General features: G+C 34.8%; 1 protein-coding gene across 1 annotated transcript; it reads right to left on the bottom strand.

The window, feature by feature from the left end:
• Nucleotides 1-342: 342 nt before the first annotated feature.
• On the bottom strand, nt 343-13,491 carry LOC145603798 (peptide-N(4)-(N-acetyl-beta-glucosaminyl)asparagine amidase-like). The gene is made up of 17 exons (XM_081659782.1): nt 13,316-13,491; nt 13,165-13,218; nt 12,878-13,066; nt 12,507-12,605; nt 12,313-12,402; nt 11,491-11,573; nt 9,321-9,434; nt 7,066-7,120; nt 6,891-6,977; nt 4,489-4,544; nt 3,853-3,912; nt 3,315-3,402; nt 2,446-3,198; nt 2,272-2,332; nt 1,955-2,057; nt 815-949; nt 343-739 (listed from the first exon to the last, which is right to left on the bottom strand). Exons 1-17 carry the CDS (start codon nt 13,391-13,393, stop codon nt 655-657), a joined length of 2,190 nt encoding a protein of 729 aa, XP_081515908.1. The 5' UTR covers nt 13,394-13,491; the 3' UTR covers nt 343-654.
• Between the last annotated feature and the right edge of the window lie 1,380 nt (nt 13,492-14,871).

Raw genomic sequence — 14,871 nt, 5'->3', positions numbered from 1 at the left:
GTACATACCAATATGCCATTAGCAAAAACTTGAAATAAAACACTTTAAAACAAGATCTATTTACAATGTACTCCGTATTTATAAGATTATAATGCTATTAAAAAAAATAAAATTATAAGCTTATAATTCTCTTCATACTTCCTATTAAATTAGAAAATTTATGTCTAAAGTACGCCTGTTAAATGGATGTTTCAACTCTTTCAAGTAGGGAGAATAATTCAACTCTTTCTAGTAGGGAGAATAATTCAACTCCGAAGTCCGAACACAATGTTAATATTTCTTAAAAGAGCCAAGATTAAATAACATCATTTTACAAATCTGAGCAATATGAGGCACCTTAGGCAATGCAAGGGCATAACAATTAGTTGTTATATACGGGTTACAATTTTACAACATTGTGAAGAATAACTGAATACACTAATAATTCAGCCTACAACTTATCAAATCTGATGAACTTTGAAATAAAAATAATAAATACAACACTCGTATTTGAATAAATAGATGTCAGTCAAAATCATAGAAGCATTTTAGTTGCCACAGACTAAACTGGCACCTGTAATCAATAGTAACAATATTACATTTCTTCTCTCTGGAGTCATTTATACATAATCCCTTTCTGTCTCCCCTTTCCTCCTGCCACTGGATCATTGGATGTTAGCAGTTTCCTGCATATAAGTCAATACTACCAATTTGTAGCCTTGAGGTCGACTTAACATCTCGGACTGACAGAAAGGTGAACCTGCAAAACTCAGCATTTAATAGATACTCATGTACTTTTCTGACAAGGGAAGGAGGGGAGTATCTTTAGAGATACCTTATGGCGTTTGATTGTGTATGCCGTGCTCCAATCCTGTACAGTTTGCGCTGGAAACGGCTATCAAATTTCTGAGAAGTTTGTCTATCCAAAACATACCAACTGGATCCTCCATCACAGCTTCCTTCAACAATCCTGAAAATTATTTGCAGGAGATTGGAATATAAATATTTACAGATATACCCATACACACAAACCAAAAGCTCTAATAAACAGAAGCACTTTAGAGAGTGATGATTAATGATAACCTAAGGTAGTAGCCACAAATGTTGCACTGCTATACCAATCTATACTAATGTTGTGTTAAACAAATATAGTTTACTTTGCCATTATTTTTATAGCATCTCAAATCCACTGAAGTCCATTAGATTGCGTCGGAACAGTTTGTGTCATTGTACGCACAACTACCCCGATGGACCCAAGAATTACTCTGGTTACCTATAGACAAGTGTTCGTGCCGTTAAGTGCGCTCAAGTGCCAATTTATAGGCAAGATTGTGCGCATGACGAGCATAACAACTCATATCAGAGTTGAATTCAAATCTAGGAATCAAGATATCCATGTCAGCATCCGAGTGGCAGCTAAACTAGATGACAATCATCCAAACAAACTTGCTTGGCTACAGGCAAGTCCAAAAAGGGAACCAATTTGAAGAGATAGTGATTGGGCTATCAAAACAAAACAGCTTGAACGACTGCGATCAACAACTTATGCAGTTGCGGGCAAAGAACTTTGTACAAGGTTTAGTTGATGAGATGCCTGATAAATGTTCCAGCCTAATGCATGATAATAAACCTAAAGGGTGTTGGCAAAAGGAGAAATAAACCAGCTAAACCTCAAACGTTCGGTGCACAAGAGACTCTAAAAGGTAAAAAGTAGACAGCTTATTAAGGGCAATAGCAGCAATGATAGGATATTCTTTCAAAGAGATGTCAAAGGGAACAATAATTCATAAACAAGCACTCCTTGTTGAGGTATTTATAGAAGACTTAATTATTTATTCTCAGTTCCATAGTTATTACTTGTTCAAAAGCTGGCATTTAATTTACATAGTAATATTTTGCATATATTATTGTAAACTTTTTGTACCGCAAGAGAGGGGGGGGGGGGGGGGTAGTAGTGATTTTGTACTGATCATACCAATCCATTGGATCTCTTTCTGGAGCATCATTAGCAGACATTAGCTCATATGCCACAACCTCGCACATCTCCTCCTCTTTCAGTTTGTATGCAATCCAACCACCTGCAATACCAAAATTCAAAAGGTAAATATATGGATAGATCACATATGACAGTACATAAATTATGTGCTCGCAAAAAAAAGGAACACTGTAAAGCACAAAGCCTTAGTCCCAAAAAGATTTAGTATGAAAGTAGACAAAATAAAAAGAGAAAACTTAAGTGACTGTAGCCCATAAATATATATATATATATATATATATTTAAAAAAAGTTAACCTTTTGCTCCATTTGGTTCTTCCCATTTTGATGACTGTAACCCATCAAAAGCTGATGTAGCCTGAAAATACAGTTTATATATATCAATGAAAAGATCTTAGAGACATGAACCTCTCAGGCTCTCACCACACATATGTAGAGCAGAAAACACAAAGATTCCATCAGTTGACTTACAATTCCAAAAGGAAGCTCTTCTCCACTTGCAAGGACTGAACCTGAATGTATTCTATTCAACCTCAGAAGCGGCAAAGAGAGAGATTCTTTTGAAATGCTGGGACATTTAGCAAGGCTCACGATCATATCATCCAGAGCATCTAATGCAACTGGCAAAGCTAATGAAGCCTTTACAGGATGGCCAACCATATGCACAAGCACCTCATTTTCAGCATCGAGCTCAAACTTCAGATAGAGGGTGTTCAGTAGCTTGCCAAAAGCAGGCAATAAATGATGCAAAGAAGGTTGTAGACCATGAGATGTTTTAATTATCTTTCTAGATCTAAAAGGACACTTCTGACAATCTGTCAAGATCCTTCTCAGGGTCTTTAGGGCATCAACACTACTAGAGACTGAAAGAGAGCTATCCACAAACTGGGAAATGACAACTCCCAATGAATTATAAATGTCAGAAACATGCTCATCGACACACAAACGAACAGGACAAGTCGTGCAACTCAAGCCATCCTTGCCAGATTCATATTCTGATCTTGAGATGCGCCATTGCTTGTCCCCACTTAGTCTCCCAGGTAGTGAAACAGCAGCATCACCCTTTGAATGAAGATCTCTTTCAATAGCTTCTTTCTCAATTTTGTAACGTTCTTCAAGAAAAGATATCTCTTCTGGTTTTAAACCCTTTCGGCATTGTTTTGTTAGTTTTTCCAGATCTTTGCATAAATTTTGCTCTGTTGTAATATTCCGGCGGGTTAGAACCTGAAGGATATAGAAGGGGGATGGCAGTATAAGACTATAAGTTATGAAAGAACAATACAAGATTCAAGAACCATAATCACTGTTGGCACCCAATATAATTCTTTTACTTAAATTACCTCATGCCACTTTCTTGTGTAACGTTTTGTGACATCATATACCCCATCTTTTGCGATAGCAAACACATAATTTAATTTTTTATTCCACCTATGCAATAAAGGTGCTAAATTGCATCAGTTATCGAACAAAGAAAGCATTAGAATTCAAACTTAGGTTAATGTGAACCAAGGCTATGGTGAGAACTGTGAACCACTGAACCAAATAGGGAACATGTCATAGACTCATAGAGGTATAAGGTACATTAGACATTTTTTGAATTTTACTGAGAAAAAAATATGTTTACGAGGAAAAAAAAATTAATTCTAAAATGTTTGTTATGTACCTTATAGCTGTATGACACATATTATAGTGGTAGGACTAGGACATGTACCTTACAATTTTGTTAGGAAAAAAAAAAAAATAATTTTTTAAACTTTGGATATGTACCTTATGAGGGATGTAGCTTACAACTCTATGACATGTACATCATGTGGTTCTCACAGTTCAAAATTAAGCTCTATATACAAACACAGACACGAGGAGGAAAAATGGAAATACCCTTTTTCATACAACAATGGGTTGTCATAAATCCCTTCACAAGGATCAAGATGCATCCACCTGAGAAGAAGAAGCCCACTGAAGTTATCAGTCCTCCAAAAGCTATGGAAATACACAAATGAAAGAGGGAAAAAACAGAAGGGAGGTTTCATAAACTTATTCATGAATATTCTAACTAAATGCCTACAGATTACCATGTCCAGTAATAAACCTTCCCAAATTTAGACCAGTATGAACTTTTGATGGATGATAACTATGCAGTCAAAGTATCAAACCCTTTTGCCTTAATTGCTTGTAATTTTTTTGTCACTTATAAAAGACTAAGAAATTGTTCAGCGACAAACAATGTCGTTTGAGATCTAGCTCCCTTTTAACATGAACAAGGATGAAGCATTAGATTTTTAAAAAATGACATGAGACAAACTTAAAGGGGATGTCAATAAAGGTGCTGAGATTATTGTTTGAAATTAAAGAATAAAACGCTGAGGGCAGTAGACATGATTAGTAAAAAGCCTGAGGCAACTGCATAAAAAATCTCCCATACCTCATCATTGGTTTAACACATTCCCCAAAACGGACCACAAACATAAAAAAAAATGCATCTGTACATAAAAGCGGGATAAATAGTCAACTTACCTCCCTAAATGATGCGAAAAACACTCTGTCCATACATGATCAGTGAAATCCAAAACCTGCAATAGCACATATTTAAGCTGACAAATTCTCCAAAAAAAAACCCTAAAAGACAAAATGCCATCTCCAAGACAATTCCATAAAAGTGCAAGTCTTTAGATACATAGCTACTAAATGCTGCAAATCAATTGGCTGGTTTAAATAAATACTGGTAAGGTAATAATTCAATATATGAGGCACAAGTTGTAAACTGAAAGAACATATAAATTAAAAAAAAAAAAAAATTAAAAAAAAAAAAAACAGTCACGCCATCAGGAATGATAATAGTTTATGTCTTGCTACTACCCCCCCCCCCCCCCCATTCTTTCTGTTCTGGGGCCTGGGGGTTAACTGAAATAACCTTAAGCACTCGTTGACATAGAAAAAATCCAACCTATGGTCAATGCTAGGGTTGCACGTCCAAAAGTCCTACCTTAGAGTGAATACCAGAACATGTGATAGGTCTTGAGTTGAATTGTAAAAATACAAATTAAGACACAACAAACTGATACTGAGTTGGATTATGGGCAGTGCATGCACACAGACCTATACCTATTATTTGGAAGGCCCACTTTGTTTATTTCTACAGCTGGTATACTGTTCAAGCTTTGTATGGGTGTCCATCCCAGGCAGTCCACTGCATCCGTGCAGAGTGCCCAGCACTTCTTTGGAAGGCAGTTTGTTATGATTGTGGTTTCCTTACTATGGTAATTTAGAACTCTAATGTCTCCTTTCCGTATAAATTTTTATTGTTTAGGATAAAACATTGAAATCATAGATAATGTAATATTCTAGAATTAAAAAGAGTCCAACTTACTAAAGGCAAGGATTAGTATTCTTCCATTACCTTGTGGGAGAATACATACATTATAAGGGAGCTTTGTTAAGTCTTCGTCAGAGAAGGGAATTTGCAATGCCCAGTCTAGGGTGATTGCGAGGTGTGTCATTACTAATACTGCTCTATCCCTCTATGTTTGCACCATATGACTCATAAAGCTCCCACATAAAGTGAAACCCATGGTGCAAATAAAAGGGGACAGAGGGAGTATGCTTTCTATGTATCATTAGTGTTTGAAATTGTCTTGTAATTTTTGAAGATTAGATCTCTTTCAGTTTTTGTTTGATTGTTTGTAGCATTTAAGACATAGTAAAAACATCTTAGAAAACTCTACGACATTCACTCAATTAGGCAAGCATGGCCTTGTCTAGTGATGATATACAGAAAATTTAAGTTAACAGTTATGTCTTAACACCTAGACAGTTGACACCAATAAGTAACTCTCACTGCTTGGTTGGCTGTGCACAGCAGGCTAAGAACTATTCTGAGATATGGTGTTTGTGAGGATGCTAGCTACCATCTATGTGGTGAACTGGCTGAGTCTGAAACACACCTGTTTTTTCAAATGTACTAATAGTAGCAGTTGTCTAAAAGTTGTTGCAATGGCTGGGGAAGAATGCAGATCAGCATCTTGTTCTGAACGTTGTTTGGAGGAAGTGAGGCAGGATGTTCAGAGAGGCTACACATAGTAAACAAGGGGGTTAGCAGCGGTCGCAGCTCTCACTTCTCATATTTGGCATGCTAGAAACCATGCATTCTGGCAGAAGGCTGTTATTAGACCAGAAGCTTTGGTCTTGAGGGTTAAACATAAGATTTATTGGTTAATTCAGCAACTTGTTGATGGAAAATGGAATACTGGATCTTGTGATTGGCTGTATAACGTACAGAATTTTGTGTATTTATTGTGTGTTTGGAAACTTTGGTTGTTGGTGACTTGATGCTGTTTGTTTGTACATTGGGGGGTATGCCCCTCTTTATACTTTTACAATCCTAAACATAGGTCAAAATTGGTTTTGTTTGCATTTTGCTTTATCATAATAATCAAGTCTGGTGTACTAGGCCAAGAGCCACAACTCCATAGTTATGAATTATGAGAAGCTTGCAACATAACTTTTATTGTAGCAAATGCAGCATATTGAAAGAGAGATATGAAAAAATAAAAGAGAAGAACAAAAACATCATATACTTCCTCCGTTTTTTAATACTTGCAACACTTCCCTAAAATAGAAATGTCACAATACTTGCAACACACTATAAATGGAAAGTTATTTTATGGAAAAGTTATACTATTTCCCTTATTTAAAGCACATGACCCACTAAACTACACTCCTAACAACCATTCATCCTACTTTAAAGTGTATTATATCATGTAAACTCCACCTTTCTTAAATACCGTGAAAAAGTGTGTGTTGCAACTATTAAAAAACGGAGGCAGTATAATGTTAGCTATGGGAAGGTGATAATTGCAAGAACCTTGATTATCAGCAAGCCAAATGAAAGAGGAAAGACAGTTGATAAAGACACTCACAAGACGTGACTCATAGCCAAATGCTCTGCAATACAGAGTAAAGCAGTTAGCCCACTCCCCACAACGCCCTTTTTTAGTTTCTAGGATCTGCATGGACAAAAGATACAAATTGAACCAACAAAAGCTAAGCACAAGCAAATAAGACCACATAAATAAGAAGTAAAAAGAAAAGTACCTTAATTGGGTCATTATAGCGTGGGAAACGAGTAATCCTCGAGCAGAAGCTGCAGCTGTAGGTAGACAGCAAAGGTCCGTGAGTATTTAGAGCACCAAATAAGATACTACCAAAATATAATCACTAGGATAAAAATTTACAATTTTGTTACTTCCTCTGTTTCTTTTTAGATGCATCACTTTCTATATAAGGAAGTTTTAACTTAGATGCATCACTTTCCTTTTTCACTAATTAATTATCTCTCTCTTTCCTATCACATGGGCCCATTTTTTTTTCCTCTACCTTTCTCTACTTCAAAATGGCCTAGAAGTTCGTGAAAACCAAAATGATGCAACTACAAAAACAAGGGAGTATAAAATTAAGCCACATAAACACAATTTTTGGGAGAACCATAAAAGCAATTATCAGCAAATGAAGTCGGAGATTTGATGAATAAAAAATTCTAGCACCACCGAGTAGAAGTTATGGTTTTCTTTACGATAGATGATTCCAACCCAACCATAACTCAAGTTTTTTTTAATAATTCAATAAGCCAATGATAAGACAATGTTTTCTGATGTTGATAACTACTCATACAAAAACAATCAAAATCTTAATCCCAAAAATGAGGTTGGGTACGTGTATCATGCCAACCATGGATCATGTCAACCATGATCCTGTCCTTCTATTCTCTCCTTCCATGCTCTTGCAAATCCAACTTCATGTCCTTAAATTCTTTCATCCAAGTCATCTTTGGTCTTTCTTTGCTTCTTCTAAGATCTTCCTGATCCCAAATTCCCAAACCTCTACACTATATACCACTATACCAGTGCGTCTTTTAATCTCCCTTGGACATGCCCAAACCAACAGAATCAGTTCTCCCTTATTACATCAACTCCAATGTTCCTTCTAATATCTTAATTTCTAATTTTGTCCTTTAAGGTGTTCCCACATATCCATCTTAACATACGCATCACTGCTAATCCCATCTTCCTAAAACGATCCATCGTGAATGCCCAACTCTGACCCTTATAACAATGTTGGTTTCAGAGCCGTCCAACAGAATTTTCCCTTTAACTTCAAAGGTATGCCCTGGTCACACAATACCCCAGTGCTCTCCATTTGAGCCAACTTGACTTAATCTCTTGGGTTACATCTTGGTCGATTTATCCACTCATTTGCAAAATCGACCTAAGGTATTTATAACACTTGGTAATCGGAACCTTTATCATCCAACATTACTGTATCCCCACTTAAGTTCCTCGTATGTTAAAACTACATTCCACGTACTCGCTCCAGTTTAGTGTAAACCCCCCGAGATATTAAGTTTTGCGTCCCCCTAGCTCCAGTCTCATCCACTAATACAATACGAATATTATCAATTAGTTTGGCATCATACCCCCAAACATATCATTATACCCAGTGCTGCATTATTAACTTAAAATTATCCGAATTAGTAATATTCAAGTATATCATATCCTGATGAGATCCTAATTAATATTTCTATATCCTATAAAAGTTCTAATCCCAAAACCTACACCTATATATTCTTCAACATCCTATCAGACCCTAATAAATATTCCATATACTTGAACAAACACTACCTCCATCAACAAAGGTGGCCTAGGGAAGATATTTCCATAGACAAATCAATTCGGACAATAAGAGGATCTTACTAATCTTAGATGTAACCCTATATTTGCCCACAATGACAAACATTTCATTTGGAGGTATCCAAAAATTACTTTATGGTCTTCATCCTTTCCTTTTCTCTCTTCCTATTCTGTTGATCCTTTTCTTTTTCTTTCCAAAAACAAATTCCTACTTTTTTTTCCTCTCTTCCCACTTCTTATTTTTTTTTATTATTTTTTTAATATATAAAAAACCACCGTACAATCTCATGTGTGAACTTTATTTTGGAATGCCAGACGTAGCATCATCTAAGATATTGGCATTTGAAACTTATATATGAACTAACATTACATCAGATCAGGGCTTTGCTTTGCCTATATAGATGATGAGATTTGAAACTTATATATGAACTTATATACGACATAAATGATGGATTTCAGTTTCAAGTTTGATAAAAGTAAATGTAGTGACTAATGAGGGTAAAGCAACGTTGACATAATAAATGGAAAGATTCATAAGGTTTACGCAAACCAAGATCAACAATATAATATCAGAAAGATTAAAATACACATATGGTGGGACAAAAGAATCTATAAAAACAACAGGATTGGAAAACAGTTCTAAATATAAATTTTCTTTCATACCGATATAGCTCAACTCGTGAACCTCCATATTTCATTTCTGCAGCTGATGGTACACCCATGCCCTGGCCTATAGTTTGATTCCCACAGCTATCACAGGGAGGAGCATTAACCCAACTGCAGATGGCAATAGCCCATTTAACACACATAGTTGAAAACAGCAATATGAATTCGGATATGACATTAGAGTGAATGAGCACACATTGGATAGAACAGGAATCAATTATATGAGTCCTCCCTTATAATCCTAGATTCTTTCAGATATAAAGTGCCACCAATTACTAACGTGGTCGATCAGCCATAGTCTCAATTTGAACATATAAATTTAATTAGATCATTCAAGTGTATTGCACTCCATGAATTAATAAACTCCAATAAGAAACATCAAAAGGGAGTTGTCTTTCTTCTTCTTCTTCTTCAAAAAAAAAAAAAAAAAAAAAAAAAGAGTTGTCTTCGTGAATTTAACCTTTCATTATATTAGCTTTCACGGCTTGCAGGAAAGAAATAAACCCCACAGATTTAAGACACATGTTTAGTACATACCTAATTAATGTGAAGAGAGAAAAGAAATGCCCAGATATCCTAGAAATCGATTGTTATTCACTAGTTACAGTCATAAATCCTTCCTCCCCTTCGTTTACTCATTAAGTATGTGTTATATTAAAAGTTTTTGGTTAGGTTAAGTTGATGAAAAACAAATTTAGTGGACCAAATATAGTGAATGTAAAAGACAAGTAGTAGTCCCTCATATTCATTTATCGTATTGGGCAAACTTAAAGAGAATATTCAAAAAGGAAATTAGAGCAAATAAAGAGGACAGTGGGAGTGGGAGTAATAACTTAGTTTTAACTTTGTTTCAGAGAGATCATTCTCCTTTCCAATTTAGTGATATTTTAAGTTGATAGTCCTGAGTAGTAAATTTCTCTCAGAGGGAACTTATTCTCTATGCTTTAGAGATTCCTTAAATGCTTTAACAATATACCAACTAGAACATACAAACTATGGAAAAACCAATGGCTCCAATTATAAATCTAGGGATTTCAATTTAAACCTTATATTTGGAAGATACCAATAATGTAAATTGGAGTTTTAAACTTAGTCCAAAAGAGGAGTTTGACCCATATCCCATTTTGGGTGGAGACATCAGTGTCTATAGTCTATCATATCATTACAACCTAGTATACTAGCAAGATTGCAGGAGTGATGTGATAGCCAAATCCAAGCATCCCAGTTTCACAATAGATAATTGATTTACTATTTACAATAGCAAGTTACAAAAATAAAGCAAATTTATTCATAGTGGCCTCGAAGTATAACATTAAAGGTGATGATAAAGTAACACTTTAGCCATCTCCCACCTATCTTTTTCTTTCCTTTTATTAACTTCTCCCTCTTTTCATCTTCCCCTACAAAGGCTAAGTTCTCTTCATTTTTTAAGGTGCTATGATCTTAATTTTTCAAGTTTGGGTGGTCTGGTCTGTCTTTATTATTTTTTTTTTTTTAAAAAAATTGCTTGGTCTGATTGTTATGTCTAGTGTGAATTTTTCTCCTTGTAATTTTATCTGATCTTGTTTGAATTTTTTTGGTCTTGTCTGAACTATTCTAATCTGATCTGGTTGGTTTGTTTTGACAAGAATAAGATACATAGAACAAAGCTTAAGGGGAAAGGTTCACTGTTACATTACATAACCTTGAAAGGTTATATAATTAGTTTGAATTTAAAACAAGAGCCTAAACATAAAAGAGTGAGGGGAAGAGAGCTAACACTGTTACATTACGTAACCTTAAAAAGTTATATAATTAGTTTAAATTTTAAACAAGAGCCTAAACATTACTATGAATATTCTCAAACTAGAATACTCTTTTTAAGATAAGGGAAAGACCTCAGGTTTACCATAAATAGGTTCCCAATAGTAATACCTATTTCCGATGGTAATTCTGGTTAGCTACCCTAGATGTTAAATACTAACTTTATTTCTAAGTAGAAGAAACTCAACAAGAGGAGGGCCTTCAAGTATTAGGACTTCACACATGTAACATATAAAATAAGCATCAAACGTGATCAAAATACCCCGAGTTTCCAAAAAATGGCTAGATGACTAAGAAAGTCTCTCATGCAAGAATGGTCTGATGAAGACAAGATGACATTAAAAAAAAAACATAAATAGAATACCTGAATGATTGTTTGAACCAAATCAACAACTCCAGCAAAAAAGCATGATCCAGTTCATCTTTTGTTGGTTCAAAGTTCCCCTCCTAGAAAGCAAAGAGATAACCTTACAACTGTTAAATATGTTCATAGAGAGTTTATAGCTTAAAAAGATACACTTGGTGCATCTAAAGTACTTCAGCCCACATATACAACTAGAGGTACATTAAAAGCCATGACAAAAAAAGCAAAAACAATGATTAAAGGACAAGATGATTTCTATTCCTGTTTTATAATCCTAAAGATAGGAATAGCTAAAAAAACCAGCTACTTCCATGAGTTCCATCCCGCATGATGCAATCATCCTTGCTGTTATTCAATGTAAAACAACGAGATCTAGAGATTTAGACATTTAGACATGTATAACTTGCAATATGTGACACTCAAGGATGAAATCTGGTCATGTTTAATTCATAACTTCACGAACAGATAATCAGCCCCTGCCCTTACATGAAAATAGCTACTCTAATACTAGACCTAGAGGTACAATCAATACCTACTCATATAATAGATAATCAGCCCCTGCCCTTACATGAAAATACCTACTCTTAACTCTTATACTAGTACAATATAGATAAAACGTGCATGCTGGTGAAAACTAAATGACCTTAACAGGATATATACATAGGAATTAGGATTATAGGTAATTTAAACTATAAATCAAGAATTAGAATTTTCTAATCAAAAATTGATTTGCCCACATATGAAGTGACGGCTGAACACAATGTAACCATCAAATTCATCATCCAAAATAAAAAATCGAATGAAAATGATTAGTAACCCAACCTTTTTCGCTATGGCCACCAATGCTTTCTCCTCCAACTCATCAATGGGTACTGTCTTACGAGCAGCTTCCTGGCGAGTTGGGTCCTCATACTACAATGTTACAAAAAAAAGAGTGTAAGAAATAGCTAGTAATGTTGTTAATGATAAACCACAGAATCTAGACTGAATAAATAAAAATGACAATTCTTAATCACCATAAAAACTTTATCAATATAACCCCGGAGTTGTTCTTCTATATGTCCATTATCTTCAGGAGCAACATACTGTTGAAAAAGCAGTGCTTCTTCCTCAGCCTAAAAATTGTAACTTCATCAGCAATTTGAAAATTTCACCAGAAAAACACAATACACCACATTAATACACCATAAACATAGAAGGATCTTCGATTTTACGAGGCGATATTAAGAGGCAATAACATATGTTGTAATACAGTCAATCATGATAATTTTCGAGAAATTGTTTGCAATTGGAAACATATTGATCAATTTTCCTCAATTTTTTGACAGCTCGGTCGATCAAAGCCTGAATTGAAAAGCGAAATCAAAGTAAAACAAAAGGAAATTACCTGAAGCAATCGAGCAAATTCTTCATCAGACTTTAGCAATTCCTCATTAACATGAGAATCAACAGTAGCCGACGATTCGGCTGCAACATCTTCTTCAATTGAAATCAAACGAACCTTCTCCTCAATTGAATTTAGGTCAGAATCATCAGAAATGATCTTAATATCATTATGATCATCATCACAAACGATCTGTAACAGTAAAGCAAAAAATGCAAAAATTGATCAACAAAATATTCGAATTTCAAAGTGAATTAAACATAAATAGAGAATTTACAGCTTAATTGAACCTTTTGTTCATCTGGAGGAATTGAAGTGAGAGAAAATAGTTGAAATTTGAACACCTGCAAATTGAAAAGATCGTTAATTCAAACAAAACATTTATAGCAGAAAATGTAATTGGAGAGAAAGGTTGAAGAAAGAGATTGGTAGAGAGAATACTTCGAGGCCATCATCGGTGTCGTAATCGATGTCGAAGGTTGAGTTTTCATGGCGGACGAGAAGCTTCCGAGCTACCATTTCTGATTTCTTGCTATTTTGTTTTGCTAACACGAGTACTAGTTCTTTTCCTCCGACGAAGTTTTAAACATTGAAGAAAGCCGTATACTTCTTTGATAAGTTTTAAAAAGAATCGACTTAAGTCTTAAGTTTTAAAAAGAATAGACTTTTAAGTCTTTTACCACCTGTCAACGCCCGCAAGTTTACCTGATGATGCCCGCATTTTAACTTCACTAGGGCAGCTAACGCGCGCGATGCGCGCGCATAGCTAGTCATATCTAGTTACTCTTTCGGCTTGGTCTTAAAATCACAAATTTAGTTATTGGCAAAATTAGTGACAAAAAAATATGTACACAACTATGTTTATGAGTATAAATATCCAAGACAACTAACATTAATGCATGAAAGCAAATAAGTACATAATTAAATATTTCAGAGGGTATAATTGTCCAAACACTATTCATTAAAAAACTTGTACATATTAATGAGGGTATATATGTAAATGCACATTTTAAAGGGTATAATTGGCATTACACTATTCATAAGAGTAAGTTTCTACTTTTTATAAGGTAGGGATGTAACGAAAGTGTTCGTTTCTTTTTTCAAAAAAAAAAAAAAAAAAGAAAGTGTTCGTTTCTTAACGTATCTCATTTCACTCACACTTTCTTATTTACTCCCCACATTTCTTAATTACCACATGCATCATCACCCCATTTCCAATAGTGACTACCATCAACCGTCGCGCCACAAAAAATACTAGCTTAAAAGTTTCAAATTAATGTTCACATCTAATCACAACTAGCAGCAAAATTTATGGACGACTACAAGGGACTGTTGATGCAATCGCAGTCCCCAGAGCATGTATATATAGTTGGTGAGTCCTAAATACTTTTTTTTCCCCACAAAACAAATATGTCCTAACTTATCAATATATCAATTTTAACTTTTTAAAGTTTGAGGATGTTTCTTTTAGAGCCTGTTCACATTTACTTAGGGCCTGTTCACAGCACCTGAACTAAGCTGAACTGAACTGATTAGAGCTGAACTGAACTAAACTGAACTGAACTGATTGGAGCTGAAATGAATATTTTATGAGAGAGGGAAATTAAGAGCTGAACTGAACTGAACTGATTGGAGCTGAACTGAACTGAACTGATTGGAGCTGAACTGAACTGAAATTAAGTAAATATGAACAGGCCCTGAACTGAACTATAACTGTAATCAAATTACTTCTTTATAGTCAATAATTAGGGATAAGTATAACTGTATAAGTATAACATACTAGCACTAGACTACTAATACTAGTACAAAGTACAAACATCAATAAGTAGTTGACTAAGGTAGTTGCTAGTCTTGCTAGTTGCTACACACTTGCACCATATTCAATAAAAAAAAACATCAATAAGTAGTTGCTACACACTTTACACCACATTCATTAAAACGTTGCTCTAATATTGCATCAAAATAATTTACACCACCATTATTTTTCTTACAAAAAA

This window comes from Chenopodium album, chromosome 22, assembly GCF_948465745.1.
Source record: "Chenopodium album chromosome 22, dcCheAlbu1.1, whole genome shotgun sequence".
NCBI classification, from domain to species: domain Eukaryota; kingdom Viridiplantae; phylum Streptophyta; class Magnoliopsida; order Caryophyllales; family Amaranthaceae; genus Chenopodium; species Chenopodium album.
Note: the sequence above shows the minus strand (reverse complement) of the source record. Positions and strands in the feature narration are given on the sequence as shown.

Bases quoted from the DNA above. Each gene is read 5' to 3' on its own strand.
- LOC145603798 (XM_081659782.1), bottom strand. From the start codon at position 13,393: ATGGTAGCTCGGAAGCTTCTCGTCCGCCATGAAAACTCAACCTTCGAC. The intron at 7,121-9,320 runs GTATGAAAGAAA...GTCTACCTACAG, and splicing joins TCACGAGTTGAGCTATATCG to CTGCAGCTTCTGCTCGAGGA. The intron at 950-1,954 runs GTATGATCAGTA...AATAATTTTCAG, and splicing joins GAAAGAGATCCAATGGATTG to GATTGTTGAAGGAAGCTGTG.